The sequence below is a fragment of the Saccopteryx bilineata genome, chromosome 11, assembly GCF_036850765.1.
Source record: "Saccopteryx bilineata isolate mSacBil1 chromosome 11, mSacBil1_pri_phased_curated, whole genome shotgun sequence".
NCBI classification, from domain to species: Eukaryota; Metazoa; Chordata; class Mammalia; order Chiroptera; family Emballonuridae; genus Saccopteryx; species Saccopteryx bilineata.
The window spans coordinates 43981895-44004910 of NC_089500.1; the positions used below are offsets into that span (position 1 = coordinate 43981895).

General features: G+C 45.2%; 1 protein-coding gene across 1 annotated transcript in view; it reads right to left on the bottom strand.

Moving 5' to 3' along the window:
• Positions 1 to 12290, bottom strand: part of ANKRD29 (ankyrin repeat domain 29) — a 37649-nt gene extending 25359 nt beyond the window's left edge. The window contains exons 1-3 of the mRNA XM_066247363.1: positions 12141 to 12290; positions 7059 to 7157; positions 1527 to 1625 (exon numbers count right to left, since the gene is read on the bottom strand). Coding sequence (XP_066103460.1) covers positions 1527 to 1625; positions 7059 to 7157; positions 12141 to 12290 — 348 coding nt within the window. The remainder of the gene's footprint in view (positions 1 to 1526; positions 1626 to 7058; positions 7158 to 12140) is intronic.
• Positions 12291 to 23016: the final 10726 nt, after the last annotated feature.

The following is a 23016-nucleotide window of genomic DNA, read 5'->3' on the forward strand; positions in this document are numbered from 1 at the left end:
CTCTTTGCCTAAAGGATTTAGACAGTAGATTAAATATGATGATTGTCATAGAATACCTGATAACTTTTACTTCTAAGGTCATATTTTGGGGGAGATAGATTTAATAACAGTGAGAACAAAATGTTGACACAAAGTCAGCTTTGATGACAGGATCATATTAAAACCCAACGCCTCCTGACACTCTTCTTTCCGTGGAAAGCTCTTGGCCACCTGCAGGTGACCTAATGGAAACATGGAACAGCTCAGCAGAGGCCCACATTCCATGGACTTCTGGGACCACCCAGACTGGCCCCTGTACAAAGGTTGTCAGCCAGCACTGACCTGCTCACTGGGAAGACTGAAGCAGCCACGCAGCCACGCAGCCACGCATGGTCATTATGACGTAGTTCAAAGAGTTGAGATTTAGCTTTGTAGAACTTTACTTTCTGTTTTTAGTTGTATCATTTTTATAATGAAAAATAAAATATATACACACATATATTTTTTGTATATTATATGACATGTTCGGAGGCATGTATGCAGTTCAACAGGTTTCAGAAAAGACGGAAACCTGATATTCAGAGCTATGTAATAGTTGCCATTTAAAAAATGTTTTATTTATTGATTTTAGCGAGAGAGGGAGAGGGAAAGAGAGAGAGAGAGAGAGACAGGAGCATTGATCTGCTCCTGCATGTGCCCTGACTGGGGATCGAACCAGCAACCTCTGCACTTTAGGACAGTGCTCTACCAACTGAACTATCTGGCCAAGACAATAGTTGTCATTTTAATAGGAAAAAAAAAACCCCAATAGAAACTCCCTTGATATTGAAATGTCAAATAAAATGATTAAGAAAACCTAAAAGTTTCCAACTGGGGCAAATTTTCAGGAATATTTTTGTTATGATTATGCCAGAAATAAGTCAGCAATGACAAAAAAGTTATGGCAGTTCAAATTCTCCTACTCCAAAACACTGTCACTTAAAATCATATTATGAACACAGAGTTAACCATTCTGCACTCTGTTTTCTTAGCCACATGTCCAATATGAAGAATCAATCACTTCTCTGGCCCAACTATAGAAACTGTAATCATACATTATATATTTCACTGAGGATGTCTCAGAGGTTAAAACACTTGACAGTCACCCTCCTTAGACTCTGAGATTCACCAGGATCAGCTTAATACTTCCTATCATCGGGTTGGGATTAACCTTGAAGCAGAAAAAAGCACCTGCTACTGTGTCCAACCTAATAACAAAATTTAGTGTCCCAGATTAGAAAGCTACAAGTACAAAAAAAAAAAAAATCTAAATAATTCCTCATAAAATTCTCCAATTGTGAACCCAGAGTAAAAAAATGTTGTGTTTTGAACTGAATCCCTAGGACAACCCTTGAACCATTGCAAGAAACCTTGTGAAACCCACCTTCCTAGGCTTGAAAATCTTGTAAATAAAGGAAGCACAGATTCGTATTATGGATGAAGCAAAAGGAACACTCATGATTGCTGAAATTCATCACTAGGGTATATAATCAAGAAAGTTCTCTTACTTTGGTCCTAAATTCAGTGGATGCTCCAAATCCAAAGAGATATCTCACGACGTCATTATGGCCTTGCTGGGCAGCGAAGAACAGGGCAGTTGTACCTGACTGGGAGAAAGAGAGGCTGGCTTTAAAAGACAATGCATTTGGGCCCTGGCCGGTTGGCTCAGCGGTAAAGCGTTGGCCTGGCGTGTGGGGGACCCAGGTTCGATTCCCGGCCAGGGCACATAGGAGAAGCGCCCATTTGCTTCTCCACCCTCCCCCTCCTTCCTCTCTGTCTCTCTCTTCCCCTCCCGCAGCCAAGGTTCCATTGAAGCAAAGATGGCCCGGGTGCTGGGGATGGCTCTTTGGCCTCTGCCCCAGGTGCTAGAGTGGCTCTGGTCGCGGCAGAGTGATGCCCCGGAGGGGCAGAGCATCGCCCCCTGGTGGGCAGAGCGTTGCCCCTGGTGGGCGTGCCGGGTGGATCCCAGTCGGGCGCATGCGGGAGTCTGTCTGACTGTCTCTCCCCGTTTCCAGCTTCAGAAAAATACAAAAAAAAAAAATACGAAAAAAAAAAGACAATGCATTTGATTTATACATTTGCAAACAAACAAAACAGTAGCTTTGCATATAATAAATACTTCTATCTTAGGAAGAGGCCATGTTGGAACTGATGATTCTCTTTGATCAGAGAAGTGACAAGATGAAAAGAAAACTTTATTCTTGGTGTTGTGAAATGAATAGTGGGCTTCCAAAAGATGAATATTTTCATCCTAATTCCTGGAACTTGTGAATATTTCTTATATAGCACAAGACGTGATTAAGTTAAGGATTTTGAGAAGTGGAGCTTATCTGGGTGGGGCCTAAATCCAATGACAAATGTCCATATAAGAGTAAGGCAGAGAGATATTTGACACAGAAAAGAGACACAGGCAATGTGACCATAGAGGCAAAGATTGGAGTGATGGGGCCACAAGCCATAAATGCCAACAGTTACCAGATGCTGGTAGGGGTAAAGAATAAACTCTCTACCCTGGCCGGTTAGCTCAGTTGGTTCAAGCATCGTCCCGATACACCAAGGTTGTGGGTTTGATTCCCAGTCAGGGCACATATAAGAAACAACCAGTGAGTGCATGAATATGTGGAACAACAAATTAATGTTTCTCACCCTCTCTCTCCCTTCCTTCTTATCTCTCTCTTAAATCAATCAATTTTATTTTTTAAAGAAGAAACTCTCTTCAGCCCTGACCGGGTGCCTCAGTGGATAGAGCGTCATCCCGGCGCGCTGAGGTCGTGGGGCCATCCCTGGGTAGGGCACATATGAGAAGCGACCAATGAGTGCACAGCTAAATGGAGCAACTAAGTGGAACGACAAGTTGATGTTGTTCTCTCTCTCTCCCACCCTACCCCTCCCTCTCTCAAATCAATGGAAAAATTCAGAATAAACTCTCCTCTGGAGCCCCCAGAGGGCGCATGGCCCTGTGAACACTTTGAGTTTTCTTTTGTTCAGAAGAAAGAGAGTATACATTTCTGTTGTTTTAAGCCACTCAGTTTGAGGTGATTTGTTACAGCGGCCCTGGGAGACTAATACGCTTGGTATGGCTCTTGGAGAATGCCAGCAATCATTCTTATGGGGAAGGAGCCTGATAGTGGCCTGGTGACAACATTGATTGCCCCACAGTGGAAAGCTATCTGTGCAAGAAAGAACCTAAGAAATTTCCACAAATGGGCTCAAAATACTTCCCCAAATAGGACCCATTAACAAGAAACAGTATGACTGCAACTTTAAACTTATCAATGATATTCTGAGACACAATTTAGAGCATCCTTTCTCCACAGGCATTTTTAAAAACCCACCTAAAGATTGGTACCCAAATCATTGTATAATCTGAGCAAAATATATATTGCCCACTGATGCGGGCAATATATATTTTTCACATAAAGATGCTCTCTGCTCCTGCGCTTTGAGTGTGGGAGGAAACTAAGGCTACACTTTCCCAGACACAGTGAAAGCCAACTGGGAGTATCAGGTGGTGGGTTCTCATCTCGGTGTGCCAAGCCAGGGAGAGCACGTCCTATTGGTTACTCAGCACTCTGAGTCTTGTTCCTAAGGGTGTGTGCGTGTATGCAGGTGACGGGACCAGTGAGGCCCGCCACTGTGGTAGGCACATGCTAACACCTTCCCAGACATAACCCTCTATCTCAGGCTTGCACCCAACCAAACTCTGCCGCAGGAAGGAAGGCACGGGTGACATGACCATTCATAGAGCCTTCCTGCCTGTAAAGCAGAAGTGAGTTTCTCTTCGGTTCTCACAGAAACAAGTGAGAAGTACATAATCAAAGTGGGAAAGTGAAATATGGTCTTTCTTACAGTGGAGGATGCTGGGTTCCAGAAACTTAAGCTTTTATAAAGCCCGGATGTAGACACTAAGGTAGAATAGCAAAACTCTCATCTTAAAAGACATTAATTTTACAGACTACCAAAGATTGTTTCTAGGTGTTATTTCTTCATTAAGAAAAAGGGTGTCTCAATAAGCTTTCTTTGATACATTAATTTAAAACATCATATTTACAGCAGTTGGAGCCAATTTTGGGACATATATACTATTAATCATCGTGCACATGAAAATAGCAACCTGTAGACAATAGGAGCTAGACTTCAGTCTGTAATGTGAAGAAAGGTCTTAAACAAATGGGCTTTAGTCCTGAAAACAGGGCTTCATAATGACCACATGGGAAACTTCTATGTCTGAGAGTGTCACTCAGCCAATATTGCTGGTTCTCTAGAGCATTGGTCCCCAACCTGTTTTGGGCCACGGACCGGTTTTTTTTTTTTTTTTTTTTTGTATTTTTCTGAAGCTGGAAATGGGGCGAGACAGTCCGACAGACTCCCGCATGCGCCCGAACGGGATCCACCCGGCACGCCCACCAGGGGGCGACGCTCTGCCCACCAGGGGGCGATGCTCTGCCCCTCCGGGGCGTCGCGCTGTTGCGACCAGAGCCACTCCAGTGCCTGGGGCAGAGGCCAAGGAGCCATCCCCAGCGCCCGGGCCATCTTTGCTCCAATGGAGCCTCACTGCGGGAGGGGAAGAGAGAGACAGAGAGGAAGGAGAGGGGGAGGGGTGGAGAAGCAGATGGGAGCTTCTCCTGTGTGCCCTGGCCGGAAATCGAACCCGGGACTTCTGCACGCCAGGCCGACGCTCTACCACTGAGTCAACCGGCCAGGGCCTGGGCCACGGACCGGTTTAATGTCAGAAAATATTTTCACGGCCCAGCCTTTACGGTGGGACGGATAAATGTATCATATGACCAAGACAAGCGTCAAGAGTGAGTCTTAGACAGATGTAAAAGGGAATCTGGTCATTTAAAAAATAAAACATCATTCAGACTTAAATATAAATAAAATGGAAATAATGTAAGTTATTTATTCTTTCTCTGCGGACCGGTACCAAATGGCCCACGGACCACTACCGGTCCACGGCCCGGGGGCTGGGGACCACTGCTCTAGAGCAATGGCTTTCCAGGGCCATTAAGTTTCTTGTTTGCCTTTCTAGCAAGCTCTGGGTGTCTAGATGGCCAAATGAAGAAGACAGTGGCAGGCACTTTTTTGGGAAACAAATATTCTGATATTGTGAAATGGATTACAAATGCACCAAGGTCGAAGTCTGCTATATGAATAAGTTCCACATCGCTGCTAAGCACACCCTCACTCCCTTTCAGATTCCAAAACCTGTGAGGTGAGGTCGGGGCCCATTGTCCCATACTTCCCTGGCCTGAGGGGACCACCAGGAAATTACATAGCATCATCATTTGAGCCACACAGGTTACCTCCAGATGTGGTACACTTTGGTAAGTCTTCAAGGGCCACTGGCTTCAATGTATACTAGTTTACCTCCAAGAACTTTAGCTGAGCAATTGGAACCAAACAGACAAGTAAAAAAACATATATTGGCTGGAAATCAAACAAATGTTTCTCTTCTCCTCCCAGCTTTCTCAGGTGTTCTAAAGATATTTGGGGCATGTTGAACTTGCCTTTAAGGGTAAATTTTTGAGTAAGCAGAGCTGGATCATATTGTTTTTATTAGAGAAAATATGTCTCTTCTTTAAAGTTAATACAAACAAAGACTGGAGAGATGGAAAATAAAATGATTAGAGGGTAATTTTAAACTATAATTCCAAATGGGCCAAAACATTTTCTTTCAAGAAGAAAATTAGCTGCTGAAAAAGGACCCAAAACAATAACCCCGTGTTATGGAAATTGCTCAGAAGAATCCGTCTGTGAGGAGAGCGATTGGATTTGCTGTAGTCTGCACAGCTCCTCCCAGTCTTGCTGATCCAGGGTGACAGAGAACCAGACTCCGGAGTCTACCTGCTAAGTGTCCCTCCCCGTGGTTCACGGCCAAGGCAACAGCCAGAGGGGGGATAACACTCCTAGACACCCCTGGAACGTCCAGCCCTTACACATGGGGCATCTTAACAGGCTCCACACAAGGTGGCAGTCCAGTCTGGCAGGCAAGATGTATTGCTGGATGAAAGTCTGATCAATGAATCTTCTTTTCTGAAAGAACTGTAGGGCAGGCCTTGGAGCAGGAGTGGATCCAGGCTGGTTTGGAGCTTACCCCCAAATGCCCATCTCAGGTCCGAGTCAGTGTGGACTGACTGCGCATGTGTCTCCATTAAGGTTAATTTCTCAGGCCCTGTGTTGTTTTGAAAATGCACAAACCCTCCTCAGACCTGAAAGTATGTTGAAATGTCCTAGCTTCCCATTGCTCCTTTACATGGGACCAAGAATGGATCCTCTGGCCAAATTAGACTCCCAAGATTGCCCTTGAAAGAAGTGAGGGGACAGGCTCACGTGTTAGTCCAATGCTTGCTACATGGATTTGGGAGGGATAGCTTATTTACTACATAGTTAGGCAGAGGAGTCCTCTGAAAACATGGTTTGGTGGGGATGGTAGAGATAGCCTACAAGTGAGCCTCATTAAGAACAGGTTGGTGACACAAACCTTCTAAAAATATAATGATCTCTATGAAAATCCTATGAATTCCATAGCAGCTCATTCCAAGGGAAGAAGGAAGAACTGACTTCAGCTTGGGTCAAAATGTTTGGTGCTTAAGGAATGTGGTTAGAGGTCTGGTTACCTCAGATGGCAATATATACCTGAGAAGATATGTTCAACTGAAGTACCACCAATGGTCAGTCTGTGGGCCTTATTTTAGGCACAAGGTCTGCAGTCTGGGCATTGGTGTCCGGCAGGAGAAAAGCAATGATTACTTTTGCCTAACCTATGGTGGTGCAGTGGCTAAAGCGTTGACCTGGAGCCCCACGGTCACTGGTTTGAAACCTCTGGCTTGCCTGGTCAAGGCACATGTGGGAGTGGATGCTTCCTGCTCCTCCCCCTTCTCTCTCTTTTTCTCTCTCTGTCTCTCCCCCCCCCCCACCAAAATGAATTTTTAAAAAAAGCAATGATTACTCTTGCCCTCCTTAACAATTCACCACTGTGAAAATGTCAAGGCTCTGTCAGCTGAGTCATTCTTATTCAAGTGCAAAACTTGACCTACCTCTCTCTGGAGATTGATGTCCGCTCCTTGGAGAACGAGTTCCTTCACACAGTCTATGTGACCGGCATAGGAGGCGACCATGAGGAGCGTGGTGCCATACTGGAGGGAGGAGACGGGTGGACAGTCAGGCCGTCACGGGCCAGAGAGAGTCCTACACAGGCTGCAGAGATGTCAGCTTCACTCAGGGCACATCCAAGCACAACATTTCTTGCAGCGACAGAAGTGTCTTATGAATAATCTTATAATGCAGACTAGATGCAGTAAAAGCAAAGTGACAATTGCTGAGGCTGCAATTTTCAATTTAAAAATTTACTTCTTCCATTACCTTCAGAAATGCCGTCCAAGTGAGACACATTACTGCATTCTAAAGCAGCAATGATGTAACTGGTTTGATTCATGGTAAATGATTCCTGAGCCAAAATACTGATATTAATGAAAAAAAAGGGGGGTGTTAAATGGTACCAGTTGGTTTTCTGGGTTTGGAAGTCTTTATCCTCAAACTGATTTGGGTAGAAAGGAACTGTGATGAAATATGGGACTGCAGAAGTGAGAGTCAGGAGCCCTGGGGTCCAAGTTGCTGACAATACCTGGGGCTCATTTACTTCATCTTTTTTTTTTTTTTTTTTTTTTTGTACTTTTCTGAAGCTGGAAATGGGGAGAGACAGTCAGACAGACTCCCGCATGCGCCCGACCGGGATCCACCCGGCACGCCCACCAGGGGTGACGCTCTGCCCACCAGGGGGCGATGCTCTGCCCCTCCGGGGCGTTGCTCTGCTGAGACCAGAGCCACTCTAGCGCCTGGGGCAGAGGCCAAGGAGCCATCCCCAGCGCCCGGGCCATCTTTGCTCCAATGGAGCCTTGGCTGCGGGAGGGGAAGAGAGAGACAGAGAGGAAGGAGGGGGTGGGGGTGGAGAAGCAAATGGGCGCTTCTCCTATGTGCCCTGGCCGGGAATCGAACCCAGGTCCCCCACACGCCAGGCCGACGCTCTACCGCTGAGCCAACCGGCCAGGGCTACTTCATCTTTAATATGAGGAGTTGGACAGGGTGATCACCAAGGTCTCCTCCAGCTTTCAGATTCAACGACATGAGGTGTACCATCTCACCTGGATCCCTCCAATTCAAATGCACTTTTGTAGTTTAATTAATAGTTGTTTTCAAAAACTTGAAACTGTAATCTGAACCACCATTTCTATAGACTCAGCCACCTGCCTTCCAGGAATGGTTGACAAGAGACAGATGGTTCTGCACATGAGGAAGGCTCTCTAGGTTAGGGGCATAAGTGGCTCTTAGGAGCATCATGTAACTTGTATCTGTGGGATTTTGTAGGAAGGCAGTAGAGCTCAGTGGTCACTGACAGTATAAGCTTGGGTGGGTAAGCTACCATTTCAAAGGCTCTTTCTCCTCATCTGTAAAATGGAAAATAATGAAAGGATCTGCCTGATTAAATTAAATGGGAAAAACAGAATACTCAGGCAATAGGCTTAGCATAGTGATGTTAGATATTAATTCAGTACATGTTAGATATTACAATAGTATCATAACAGTTCAGTAAATGTTAGATTATCATCTGGCTTTTGTTGACTTTTGTGAATATCAACACTACTTTTGGAAGTCTTGTTTTCTCTGTGGAGTCAAGAAAAGCTAATGATTTCATAGAAGTGCTGTATAATACTTTCTATACCCTCTGTGACTGTATTTGGCATCTCAAGGTAGGAACTTTGTGTAGGCAACATTATCCATTTTTAAGATGAACTTCTTTCTCCACATTTTCCAAGATTGGAGTGGCAAGCTTGGTGTTACTAACTTCCTCTTGAATGTGAGCAATTTTTGTTTAGATTGTGGATAGAGGAAACCTTGATTTAAAGCCAGTCTAAACAGACAAGCTACAACTATATTCTTTACATAAGGTGAGAAAAAAAATTTTTTTTAATCATGGATCATACTAGTCTCAAAATAAAAATCAATCATGAGCCAGAGGAAGCACACAGACTTAATTTGGATATTTAAAGAAAATGTTCAACTCATCTGTATTAAAAAGTAAGGAAAGATGAATGAAAGAAGTAAGAAATGCTTCTTTATAGACTGTATTTCAATTCTACATGATGGTCAGTTGAGGAAGAGTCAGAGGTTGAAATAAAGAAAGAAGAGAATGAAGAAGTATTACCTGTTGATGACTTAAGCTACACAAAAATATTTCTTTTATATTCAAAACCTATTAGCTGGACTGCTATTAATTCTCTAACAATTAGGGTTAGTTCATTTCATTACTTGATGTTGAAATGTCTCTTTTAAAATGAGCTGATTTTGAATAGAATATATAAACGTAGTAAAGGCCACAACCAACAGGATGGAGAAATACATACATTCATATGTCTAAAAAGACTAAAAAAAACTTGCACATCTTTGTGGTATAAGTGTCAAGAGAGATGAACAAAGCAAAGAATGTAAACATCATTAAAGACAGCATTAATATAGAAACTGAAGATGAATGAGTGTTAGTAAATCAAAGTATTGCCTATTGTGGGTGGCCTAGAGATAATGTGTATTTGTTCTTTACAAAGCTATTTATTGGAGAAGTTTGAACATGGTCATGCTTGAGGTTAGGAGCAGTTGCCAGCAAGGCGTGGGGCCTCTGCTTGCATTCTGTCAGCTATCACAAGCATCCAAGGTGATCCTGAGGCTTGGCCAGTGTCCTAGCTTAGAGCTCATTCACCAAAAGAAGAAACCATCCTGGGACTCGGGCTTCATGTTCAGGTGGCATGTGGAAGAGGCAGGAACCCACCCAGTGAAGCTTGGAGGGAACCAAGGCTTGTGCTGCTCTCAAACACTTCCCTGCCCCTCCATTACCACCAGTCTTAGAAGCCCTTTCAAAATAAGAGGGCATCTGAAACTACCATCATTTGCTCCTTTGAGTTAAGAAATCATCTCTCCTGAAAGCTCCTGATAAAATGACTTTTTGTTTTAAACAAGGAGCAACCTAAAAACATATTAGTATCTATTTATAAAAGCAATTTTTTTTTTTACCAAAATAGCTACTGGGTCACCCAGCAGACACCCAGAGAGAATGTGAGCTCTGAAGGGAAGGGAGATGACCTCTGATGGGGAAAGGGCACTGAGAGGTTGAGTGTGGGTGCTGCTGGGGAGGGAGTAAGATGTATGTGGCACTATGAGGTGAGCCTGGGAAGCTGAAAGTCAGGAGACAGTCAGGCCGTGGCTCAGTGGCAGAGCATCAGCCTGGTGTGTGGAAGTCCTGGGTTTGATTCCCAGTCAGGGCACACAGGAGAAGTGACCATCTGCTTCTCCACCACACCCCCTTCTCTTTCTTCACCCCTCCCGCAGCCTGGCTCACTAAAGCAAGTTGGCCTCCGGAGCTAAAATAGCTCGGTTGCCGGTTGCTGAGCAATAGATCAACGGCCCCAGGTGGGCACAGCATCGTCTGGTAGGGGCTGGTGGAGTGGATCCAGTAGGTGCGCATGCGGGAGTCTGTCGCTCTACCTCCTCGCCTCTCATTTAATAAAAAAGTCAAAGTGGTGTCTGAAAAGGGGTGGCTTCAAGAAAAAGGGGGAAAGTGGTCATCAACATGGTCAGCGGATGAGGGCACAATGAAAACCAGCGTCCCTACCCCAGTTTTGCCCAGTAAGACCCAAGTAAGTTTGGGATGGCCAGTATACAGATGCCCAAGACCCCATATTAGTTTGGGTCCTGGCAAGGAACAGATGGTACATTCAAATTGGGATAACTGGAAGAAAGTTTAACAAAGAGACTATTTATGAAGCTGTGCCCCGGGTGTAGGGACACTGTAGAGCAGTGGTTTCAATTTTTTACACTTGGGGACCGATGAAAACAGGAGAATTATTTCAGAGATCGAGATCGCTAAGGCAGAAATCACTCTGAGCATAAACGAATTAGGCTAAGATCTCTGGGTTTATAATCTTCATACAACTTCAGGGTAGTTAACTCTTTCACAGGCTAGCATGAAATTTCTGGCAGAATTGTACCGGTCAGCAGACCGGCGGTTGAAAAGCACTGTTATAACGAATGGTTTAGCACTGGAAGCTAGTACCAGTGGGCTTTCCACCCCCTCCAGCCCAGGCCTGAAGGCACAACAGGGAGGCAGTGGCTTCCAGGACGCTGCTGCCAGACAGTGCAGTAAGGGCAGGGGGCACTGGGTTCCCCAACCCAGTAAGGGCGTGAATGTCTCTGGAGGAGCAAACCCAAGATGCCCTGTCCTTCTACCCTCTGACTCCTGTAAATGCTCCCGCTGGCCAAACCCAACCGGAAGCCAGAGGGAGGCAAGTCCGCTGGGCCAGGCCAGACAGTTCAGACGGCTGGCGCTCGGGGATGCTGAAGGGCGTGACTGTATCTGGAGGAGCAAACCCAAGATGCCCTGCCCTGACGCCTCCAGCGGAGGCACTGGAGCACATGCTGGTGTCCCCCTCGGGCTGGAGGCTGATCTCAATAACCAAATTTATGCAATAAAAGCTGGAAATGGCACATCCTGTTTTCAGGAAAATAAGGCTCCTTTGAAAAACATTTTTATTTAAATCCTAAAATCAAAACATCTCTGCTCTCTCTTCCTCATCTGAGGTTCTTCTTGTCCCAAGAGATTGTGGAGAAGTCCTGCTGATTACAGAGACATCATTACCTCTAGCCGGGGAGGAAGGGCCCCTTAGTGACGTCTGCCCTGGGCAGTGTATTGATGTCTGCAAAGGTAAGGAGCGGATGGCAGGTTCGGGGAGGGTCCCATTTCTCATTTCTCTCTTCCCCTTCTGCTCTAAACGATCTCCACCTTTTCATGAAAGCAGCTGGTTTGAATTCTCTGAGTAAACACCCATTCCTTCTTGGAATCTGCCAATTCTGATTCCTGGTGAAGTGCCTCTTCCCCTCTTGTGGCCTCCTTCTGCTTTATGTGTCTAAATGTTTCCCCAATACATTGTTAAGTTCACCGCAGCAGCTTGGACTTTTTGAAAAGGACAAAGCAAGCAAACACACGAATGAGTGGATAACCACTGTTAAGGGAAATGTATCGGGAAGTGCACTCATGCTCTGGGCATGCGTATACCGAACGAGTCCATCCGTACACTGTCCCTGCAGTCCACGTCCACCCGGCCGCTGTTCAACAGGAGCCTGAGCAGGGCCAGGTTTCCTCTCCTCGCTGCCCAGAATGCAGCATTGGCAAGTGGAGTTTCCTTCTGCAGAAGCAAAATGAAACAGGATCTCAAAATCAACATTAGTTAACATGACCACATCTACGCAGAGATAGACCATTCAAAGAGCAGAATTTCCAGATGTGTTGTATCATTTGCAAGATTGTGCCTCTACAATACCCTATTTCCCCAAGTATAAGACTCTCCAACATATAAGACACACCTTAATTTTGGGGCCCAAAATTTGAAAAAAAAATGTATTACATAAAGTTACTGAACTCAAGTTTTATTCATCATAAAATTTATACAACTCCTCATCACTGTCAAAACTCCTGTCCATTAGCATGTCCTCATCTGTGTGTGAGGACAAATCACTGTCTTCACATATTGCCTCGTCCTTAGTTCCGTCTATGGCATTTGAAATGCCATACTTCTACAACCACTGTATAAAATGCGCCGTTTTTAGACCCCAAATTTTTCGAAAAAAAAGTGCAACTAATACATGGGGAAATACGGGTAACTGTCATATACTGGGTTATGGAATGCACTGGTTTGTAGCAGACACCTGAGCCCCAGTGCTGTTTCTGAAGAGCAAGTTGTTGATACACAGCACTATTAATACACTATTTCCCACCAATGTACTCACTTTCCTGCCTCTGTGCCTTTGTTCGCTGCTTCCTTTTTGCTTGGAATGAGTTTTTCCCCATCCTTCAAGGCCAAGGCTGTTTAAATGCTATTTCCTCCCTGAAACGCTACCAAAGCTCTCTTCACCTTTAAGCAGAGAAAACTGCTCCCAAGTCTGACCTCCCAAAGGAGTTTACCAGCATATTTCCTACGTCCTCCACAGTTTCTACCCAATTCCCGCTGTCTAGATAAAGACCTCACTTTCTTGCCGTCTAATTTTCTTCGCTTCATCTGGAACCTGCCAGAGGTTCCAGGTTAGAACCAGGAACTCTGAACAGAAACCCTTGTTACACGTTCTTGTGTGGATCTCTCATGCTGGGTTATTTCAAGGTTGCAAAGTTAATGTTGAAACCAGGCCTATGGAAGGAATAGAGCTGGAAGACAGTTCTCCAGAATGAGAGGCAGAGTTGACTGCTGTGTAACGCCCTTCTCTAAAACTGTGATTTGGATTCGTAGAGAACAGTCGCAGTGGGGGCAGAGCGGAGAGACAGGCTTAGAACCAGACAGCTCTGCGTTTCAAGCCCAGCCCTGCACTACAAGCCTGGCCCTGATGGGTCTCCGTTTCCTCATGCTTAGGTGGAGATAACATTACCCACCTTGTAGTTTAAAACAAGGATTAAATGATGCACATTCACAGCGGGACCCAACACATCATAAATGCTTATCTATGTGAGTTTCTTTCCCTCTCTCTCCTTTCCTTTACAAAGTTAGAATCAACGGGCGAAATTAAACTCGGAGTATTGGTACTACTAATAAATAAATAATTTTTGCTGGTCTCTTAAAATTTTCTAGTATTCAGATTGTTTAACAAAAAGACTTTTCCCTGGCCGGTTGGCTCAGCGGTAGAGCGTCGGCCTGGTGTGTGGGGGACCCGGGTTCGATTCCTGGCCAGCGCCCATTTGCTTCTCCACCCCCCCTCCTTCCTCTCTGTCTCTCTCTTCCCCTTCTGCAGCCAAGGCTCCATTGGAGCAAAGATGGCCCGGGCGCTGGGGATGGCTCCTTGGCCTCTGCCCCAGGCGCTAGAGTGGCTCTGTTCACAACAGAGCGACGCCCCAGAGGGGCAGAGCATCACCCCCTGGTGGGCAGAGCGTCACCCCTGGTTGGCGTGCCAGGTGGATCCCGGTCGGGCGCATGTGGGAGTCTGTCTGACTGTCTCTCCTCGTTTCCAGCTTCATAAAAATAAAAAAATAAAAAAATAAACAAACAAACAAAACAACAAGAAAAAGACTTTTGAGGGGAGGCTTGAAACACCTACATGACCCAAAAGGCCCTTTATGCAAGATCTCTTAAGTATATGGGTAAGGTATTCAATACAACACCTATACAATACCTAACTTAAGAACGCTAAGTTAAAGAGAGGACACCCACAAGTTAAGCTACTCCTATGGAGCCGGTGCCAGCGGGTATGTGTGAGGATTTCATTCCGGAGACCTCAGCACAGACACACCTGGGTCTCGTGTACACTGCCGGGTGAGAGCACGGCCAAGCGGGGAGCGATAAGCAGGGTTACACACATACTTTACATAGTTTCCTTGTTCAGTGAGGACAACACAAAAATCCATACTTTAAATAGTTTCCTGGCTCAGTTAGGAAGGAAAAAAAAAATCACTTCACATTCCAGGTGAACAATTTGCTTTTTCTGAAGGTGTAAATTTTACTGTCCCAGGCGTTTTGGAGCCAAACTGCAATGGTGCTGTTCACACCCAGTGTTTGTGGCTTCTGTGCCAGGTTGGGTCTGATGTTATTGTTGTTCTTAACTGGGGGAAGTAATAGCAAGGTGGGTTTGACTTGTCTGAGACATCACGAAACAATGCCCTTTTAATAAAGACATTGCACAAGGCCAAAATGAAGTTTGGGAGGGTACGGTAAGAAGAGAATTTAATATGCACTATGGAACGGCTCTGCTGGCTTTTCCTGAAACACGAAAACTTCAGTAATAAACTGTACAACATTTGCAGTGATTTTGTTTCACATTAACCCAGGGGTCTCAAACTCGTGGCCCGCGGGCCGCATGCGGCCCGCCGAACAATTTTGTGCGGGCCTGCAGACTAATCCACGAAGTTCAAAATATTTTGGATAAAATTAAGTAAGCCTAGGGGCCTACTTGTATTTTTCATTTCTCTAGCATCCTAGCTAGATATTAGCTTAGTTAACAGCAGTTGTGATGCGAACTACAGTTTCTGGTCATTTTGTGACACTGAGTAAACTGCATGTATGATTGTGCTTGTTGTACTGATTTTTTTTTGTTTTCAACTGCAGTGAGAAAAGTGTTGCGTAACAGTTGCCTTTTGTAGACCTAGTGCGGCCCGCTGAATGGCTGTGATCTTGCTCTGCGGCCCACATGCTGAGTTGAGTTTGAGACCCCTGCATTAACCCCAAATATCTTTCAAAAACCGTCAGCAAACCACAATCTTCTATTGCCATCCAGAGCTCTCCAGCCAGGAGCCTCTCCTGCCTGCAGGATGGCCTTGACTCAAGGCCCTTGAGCTTCCTCTCTGCTCAGGCTACACCTCCTGGTTTCCCATGAAGTTCTACAAAGCAAGCTTTGTGAAAAGCTGTACGTATTTCACTTTCCCTCAAGGGCTTGGTATACTGGGAGGTAGAGGAATGGTAGTCAATTTGAGGTAAGAAACAGTTGGGGTCCATGTTCTGACCCTGCTACTTCCCAGCTCTTGGGCAGTGACCGTGGGCAGGTGATTTAACTTCTCTCTGCTCCAGTAAAATGGGAATAATAATAGTAGTGATACTGCTTCTGATGCTGGTTGAAGTGGAGTTTGTGTAAGGCAGTGGTTCTCAACCTTTCTAATGCCGTGACCCCGCAGTACAGTTCCTCATGTTGCGGTGACCCCAAACCAAAAAATAATTTTGGTGGCTACTTCATAACTGTAATTTTGCTACAGTTATGATTCGGAATGTAAATACCTGATATGCATGATGTATTTTCCGATGGCTTTAGGTGGCCCCGCTGGGGTCGCGACCCACAGGTTGAGAACCGCTGGTATACGGTGTCATATAAAAAGCACTGGAGAAGATTAGGCTTTTGCAGTAAGGTTTATTTGGAATTGCAATAGAAGGTTGTTCATAAGTATTCAGTGTCCCATTTCCCTGTTCCACCAAGGAAAAATATCCAGTCTCATCTTCATTAACATCAGTATGAAGACTAAAGTCCAGATACTCTGTGTCATGGTTTAGCCCATATCAAAGCTTAGTCCAGTCAAGGCGCTGCTCAAAGCCTATACTTGGGAGATTGGCTGGCTGCCCACACAGCACGGCTGCTGCGTGGAGACCCCGTGAACGAATGAGTGAGTGGAGCAAGCTTGTTTCCAAGCAGGAGAGAGAGCTTTACTAAGCCTGTGTTTCTATTTTCAGGCTGGAAAGGACTAGCTTTCCTTAAGCTAACCAATCAGTTTTTTAAAAATTTAGTGGGTTCCTCCTGCTAACAAATCAGATATTTTTTTTTTTTTTTGTATTTTTCTGAAGTTGGAAACGGGGAGGCAGTCAGACAGATTGCTGCATGCGCCCGACCGGGATCCACCCGGTATGCCCATCAGGAGCGATGCTCTGCCCATATGGGACATCGCTCTGCTGCAACCAGAGCCATTCTAGCGCCTGAGGCAGAGGCCACAGAGCCATCCTCAGCGCCCAGGCCAACTTTGCTCCAGTGGAGCCTCGACTGCGGGAGGGGAAGAGAGAGATAGAGAGGAAGGAGAGAAGGAGGGGTGGAGAAGCAGATGGGCGCTTCTCCTGTGTGCCCTGGCTGGGAATCGAACCCGGAACTCCTGCACGCCAGGCCAATAGTCTACCACTGAGCCAACTGGCCAGGGCCAGACCCTTCTTTAAGGCTACACTGAAAAACCTCTATGGTCACCATTCTGGCTTCCACATATGCCTTAGAGTGGAAGCAGAGAAACATCTTTTCCCATAGTCTGGGTATTAATTGGTTTTATTCCCAACGGCTGGACTGAGGTCTCAATGGCACAATGGACTCTGAGGACACAAAGGGCTAATTAGCCTGTGAAAGTTTTAGCCTTCTGGCAGATTAAGCTACATGGATGTTGCAGTTTCTCACTGAAACAGTCTTTCTAAGTTTTCAATAAATATAATGTCCAACTCCCTTTGCTCTTTCCCCTCAATATCTAGCTACCTGCCTACGTTAAGAGTAGTACTTCACTCATGTGTGGTTAGAAGATTAAATGAGAGAACACACATAAATGCACTTTGATACAAGAAATCTGGCTATAAATGCACAGCCCTCACAGCTTGTTAAAATATTTGTCCAGGCAAATTCGTTTACTTGGTCACTAGCATGTAGTAGGGACACTGGCACTGGCCGGAGGCTAGGACTAAAGGTGCAAGTCACCTGATCACTGCTCCTGCCCAATAGGAAAATACGTCCTGTCCACAGGCATCAGAGTTCTAGGTACTAGAGTGGGAGGGCAGATAACTCGTAGGGAGAGCAGAGAATGATCCATTCTACCTGAGGAAGGTAGCCAGGGTTGGCGTCAAGGAGGAGAAATTCTTGGGAAGAGTTCTGAAGGATGAGTAGGGGCCTGAGTGACACGTGTTCCCGGCAGACAGGGTGGCAAGGCAAAGACTCCGTGGAGGCCCCCACCACAGCTGGGAGCATGTCTACCGTGGAAGGGCTGGATGAAGGGCGTGAGGAGGCAGAGGGCAGGGGGGCCTTAGGGTGGATAGTCAGGGCCACACCCCGCAGGATCTGCTGTGCCAAGCTAACAGGGTTTGCACTTTATCCAGGTGGGCATGGGGGAGTCAAAGGAGGGATTTAAGGTGAGGAGAGACCATCTGTTTTGTGTTTCAGAAAGGTCCCTGTGGCCTCAGGGAGAATGGACTGAAGACTGGATTGGTGTCTCCAAGGGTAAGGAGACCACTGCATAGACGGGGCAAGAGATCATGAGGGCCCAAGCTGAGGTGACAACAGTAGGATGACAGGAAGACACAACGAGAAACGTTAAGGAGCTCAACAGAATAGGCTTGGTCTGTGAATGCATGTGCAGGAGAGGGGGAGAGGAGCCTGGATTGACTCCCAGATTTCTGGTCTGAGTGCCTGGTTGATGTGATGTCATCATGAAAGTCAGAAATGACATACAAGAAAGAGGTTTGGGGAGAAATGTTAAGTTCAGCTTTGAATATGCTGTTTCAAATGTCTATGAGGCATCTAGGTAGAAAGGTGTAGCAAAGAAATGAGAAAGTTCTATCACACTGTGGCCAACACATTCTTAGAGGGCAGGAATCTTAAGCTAACACTAAGTGCTTATTCTGTACCAGTTGGTATATTGTCTGCGACACTAGCTCATTTGAGCCTCATCATAGCTCAGTGAAGTGGGTACTGTCACCATGCCACCGCACAGATGAGGAAAGTGGGAAGTGACAAGCAGGCTTCAGTTGCAGGTGGGCTGGTCCTCGGGGCTGCTCTTTCAGCCCTCACATTATCCTGCCTCCTGCAGACAGCAAGGAATAGGCAGCAGGAATCAATGAACTCCTTCCTATCCTCATTCCAACCTCCTCTGCTGCCAAGACACAAAGTCCCCTGACCTTCCTTCTCTTTGAGGTCTATATATCATGTTGCCTGAGTAACACCAAACCTTCTTGGGTACAATATGCACAAAATCATAAAAGCTGCGGCATGGACCGGGGGGCAAGCCCTTTCATCTTTAAAGGGGACAATGCATGTGAAAGTGCTTCACACGATTGTAAAGCACTTTCCAACTTGTGCTATGACTATTACACCTCTTTCTTGATTTTTTCTCATCTCTACAAGGCCAGTGAGCCTTGTTCAGGTTTGTTGGTTGCCATATTATGAGGAACAGTGACGACAACCAATGTTCAGACCTTGCTGTGTATCAACCAGTGTGCTAAGCACATTCACTGCTCTGATGCATTATGTTCCAGAACAACCTCATCAGGTGTTATTATTACTTTCATTTTTAAGATGAGGGAACTGAGGCCAAGAAGTGAATTATGCAAGTTCATACGGTTAGGAAGAAACAGAGCCAGGATTCCAACCCATGTCTCTTTCTGTCTAGAGTTTACCCGGTGAGAAAAAATGAACATAAACTTCCACATATGCCATATTTTCTTCTCTTTCTCCCCTTCATTTACTGCCAGAATTTTGGCTCATGCACAGCTCATTAGCACATTACCAGAAATTAAGTACAGGAAGGAAGGATAGAGGAAACACTGAAGGGAAATTGTTATTTGTTGTAAAGCCAGTAGCCATGGGCACCATCACAGCAGCCTGGCCAATGCAGGTTCCCATTTGATTTGGACAGACGGTAATGAAACAATGAAGCCCAAGAACTGGTGGGCCATTAGCTTTAATCCTAGCTTGCACCCAGCAGGCAAGAAATACACACAGTGGGAAAACACTTCCCTTTCCATTCAGGGCTCCCAAAGCCACTGACTTATCCGAGTTTCCTAGAATCAAAGGTTTCTAGCTCACCAGCCTTATCACCTCTGTTCCCCATCTCCTCCTCTCTGCACAAACTCTGCACAAACTGGTTTCTCCTTCAGCACTCCGCCATCTTGGCTGCCTCTCCTCTCTTCCACGTGGCCTTTCTCTGCTCTCCTTTCTAATGCTAATCTCAGGAACCGAGAGAGAGCAAGCTCCCAGTCTGCCCCATTTTATAGTGTAGAAATCAAAACCTTTAATCCAATATACAAACAAGGAAGTCTCTGATCCAAAGTCACTGACCTGTGGATCAGTTATCTGCCTGACCTGTGGTGGCGCAATGGATAAAGCATCGACCTGGAATGCTGAGGTCGCCAGTTCAAAACCCTGGGATTACCTGGTCAAGGCACATATGGGAGTTGATGCTTCCTGCTCCTCCCCTCTTCTCTCTCTCTCTCTCTCTCTCTCTCTCTCTCTCTCTCTCCTCCTTCTCTCCTCTCTAAAATGAATAAATAAAGTCTTTAAAAAAATAAATAATATATTTTAAAAAGTCACTTATCTGAGACACAATGAGATTCCTTATGAGAGTGCACCACCCCACATCATGCAATCAGTCAAGGGTGTGGGGAAAAGCTTAGTTTTAAAACTAAGCCTTAAGCTATAATGATCCTGCCTGCTTACAGCCTGTCCCTCAAACCCAGGGGTCCCCAAACTTTTTACACAGGGGGCCAGTTCACTGTCCCTCAGACCATTGGAGGGCCGGACTATAAAAAAAACTATGAACAAATCCCTATGCACACTGCACATATCTTATTTTAAAGTAAGAAAACAAAACAGGAACAAATACAATATTGAAAATAAAGAACAAGTAAATTTAAATCAACAAACTGACCAGTATTTCAATGGGAACTATGCTCCTCTCACTGACCACCAATGAAAGAGGTGCCCCTTCTGGAAGTGCGGCGGGGGCCGGATAAATGGCCTCAGGGGGCCACATGCGGCCCGTGGGCCGTAGTTTGGGGACCCCTGCTCAAACCCAATGCAAACTATAAGCGAGCAAACATATATATCATATTTATAAACTTATTTGACCAACATTTGTACAGAACTGGAATTCCAATTAAAAGCCTAGAGTAGAGATTTAAGCTATTGGTTCAAAACAGGGTTTAGAATAACATGGATTTCAGTCGTGTCTTAATTCAATCACAGAACGTTTGCTTTGTTCTATAATGTATTTCTCTGATGTCAGAGTCCACAAGAAATAAGGATACAATGAAGGATCGAGAACCCATGTGCAGAAGGATGCTTTTGGTGTATTACTGGCTATTCTAGTCCACTGTTCCACTTTGTGTTTAAGTACTTGAAAATTTCAGAATGATTAGTAAACTTTATAAAGAAGCCTAACCCTGCATTGTCAGTATTGACTCGCTTCTGTGATAGGAAACCCAAGAGAAAAAAGTGATTTGCCTCAGGCATTGTGCCTTAGAGGTAGGATTTATCGTATTTCCCCATGTATAATATAAGATGCACCCAGACCCGAAAAATTTCGGGTCTAAAAACTGGGTGCGTCTTATAATAGTGGTTGTAGATTTTTTTAACTTGCATTTCCCGCTTTTTTGCTGTGGGTCAAATAAGTTTGCAAATACGATGTATATGTTTGCTCGCTTATAGTTTGAATTGAGTGTGGGGGACAGGCTGTAAGCAGGCAGGGTCGTTGTAGCCTACGTCTTAAAACTAAGCCTTTCCCACCCTTTTGAGGAATCCCATTATGCCTCAGATAAGTGACTTTGTATCAGAGACTTCTTTGTATATTGAATTAAAGGTTTTGATTTCTACACTATAAAATGGGGCAGAGGAGCCCATGCTGGAGGAGAGCAGAGAAAGGCCACATGGAGGAGAGGAGAGGCAGCCAAGATGGCGGAGTGCTGAAGGAGAAGCCAGTGTGTAGAGTTTGTGCAGAGAGAAGGAGATGGGGAACAGAGGTGAATAAGGCTGGTGAGGTAGAACCGTTGATTCTAGGAAACTCGGATAAGTCAGTGGCTTTGGGAGCCCTGAATGAAAAGGGAAGTGTAAAGCCAGTAGCCAGGGCCACCATCACAGCCGCCTGGCCCACGCAGATTCACATTGGATTCGGACAGTCCGTAAAGAAACAACGGAGCCAAAAGCTGATGGGCCATTAGCTCTAATCCTAGCTTGCACCCAGCGGGCAGGTAAAAACACACACTGGGCTCCAAAACCCACTCATTGTGAGTCAGTGCTCACAAAACTACTGATTTATCCGAGTTTTCTAGAATCAAAGGTTTCTAGCTCACTAGACTTATTCACCTCTGTTCCCCATCTCCTCTCTGCACAAACTGGCTTCTCACTCAGCACTCCACCATCTTGGTTGCTTCTCCTCTCCTCCACGTGGCCTTTCTCTGCTCTCCTCTCTAATGCTAATCTCAGGAACTGAGAGCAAGCTCTCAGTCTGCCCCACTTTATAGTGCAGAAATCAAAACTTTTAATCCAATATACAAAATAGGGAAGTCTCTAATACAAAGTCACTTATCTGAGGCATGATGGGATTGCACCACCCCACATCAAAAAGGGTGGGAAAGGCTTAGTCCTAAAACCAAGCCCCAGGCTACAAGGATCCTGCCTTCCCACAGCCCGCCCCCAACACACATTAATATCACCTGGGCGACATAGGCAGTGCCATCTTTAACCAAGTGATCATAATATATTTTATCTGCCCAACAGGAAGTGTTTTCCCACTGTGTGTATTTCTTGCACCTGGTGGGCAAGAAATACACACAGTGGGAAAACACTTCCCTTTCCATTCAGGGCTCCCAAAGCCACTGACTTAGCTGAGTTTCCTAGAATCAAAGGTTTCTAGCTCACCAGCCTTACTCACCTCTGTTCCCCATCTCCTTCTCTCTGCACAAACTGGCTTCTCCTTCAGCACTCCGCCATCTTGGCTGCTTCTCCTCTCCTCCACATGGCCTTTCTCTGCTCTCTTCCAGCATGGGCTCCTCTACCCCATTTTATAGTGTAGAAATCAAAACCTTTAATCCAGTATACAAACAAGGAAGTCTCCGATACAAAGTCACTTAAGGTGGGAAAGGCTTAGTCTTAAAACTAAGCCTTAGGTTATAACAACCCGGCCTGCTTACAGCCTGTCCCCAACATCCAATGCAAACTATAAGCGAGCAAACATATCTATCATTATTTACAAACTTATTTGACCAAATGGGTGATTAAAATATTTTAAAATTTATTGTGCTGATGGTGGCACGATTCTGTGAATATACTAAAGCTGAAGTAAACACTTAAATCAGTGAATTATGTGATCTGTATATCAATAAAGCTGTTAAAAAAACATATGGCTTTGTTCACTTATTTTCCTGTGGTTCATCCAAATAATTTCAGCTGATTGGTGAACTGGTGTTGATTATCAGGCAATTTACATACTTTCAGAACAAGGATGAAATAAACAAGTTCCTGTACTTTTGGCCAAGGCAGAGCAGAGGAAACACGGTATTGAGGTGCTTTATCTGCTTGGATAACACATGCTCAAGAAAGACCTGGGTGTTGTTTTTTATCCAGTGATTTCACCTCTATTGTGCTAACCTCCCTTTCTGTGTCAGTCTAACCCCGCCCCCCCAATTGTGTTCAACTTTTAGCAACCTCAGACCTGAAGAATAAGCTGTTATAAAGTAAAAAAACCAATGCACTGCA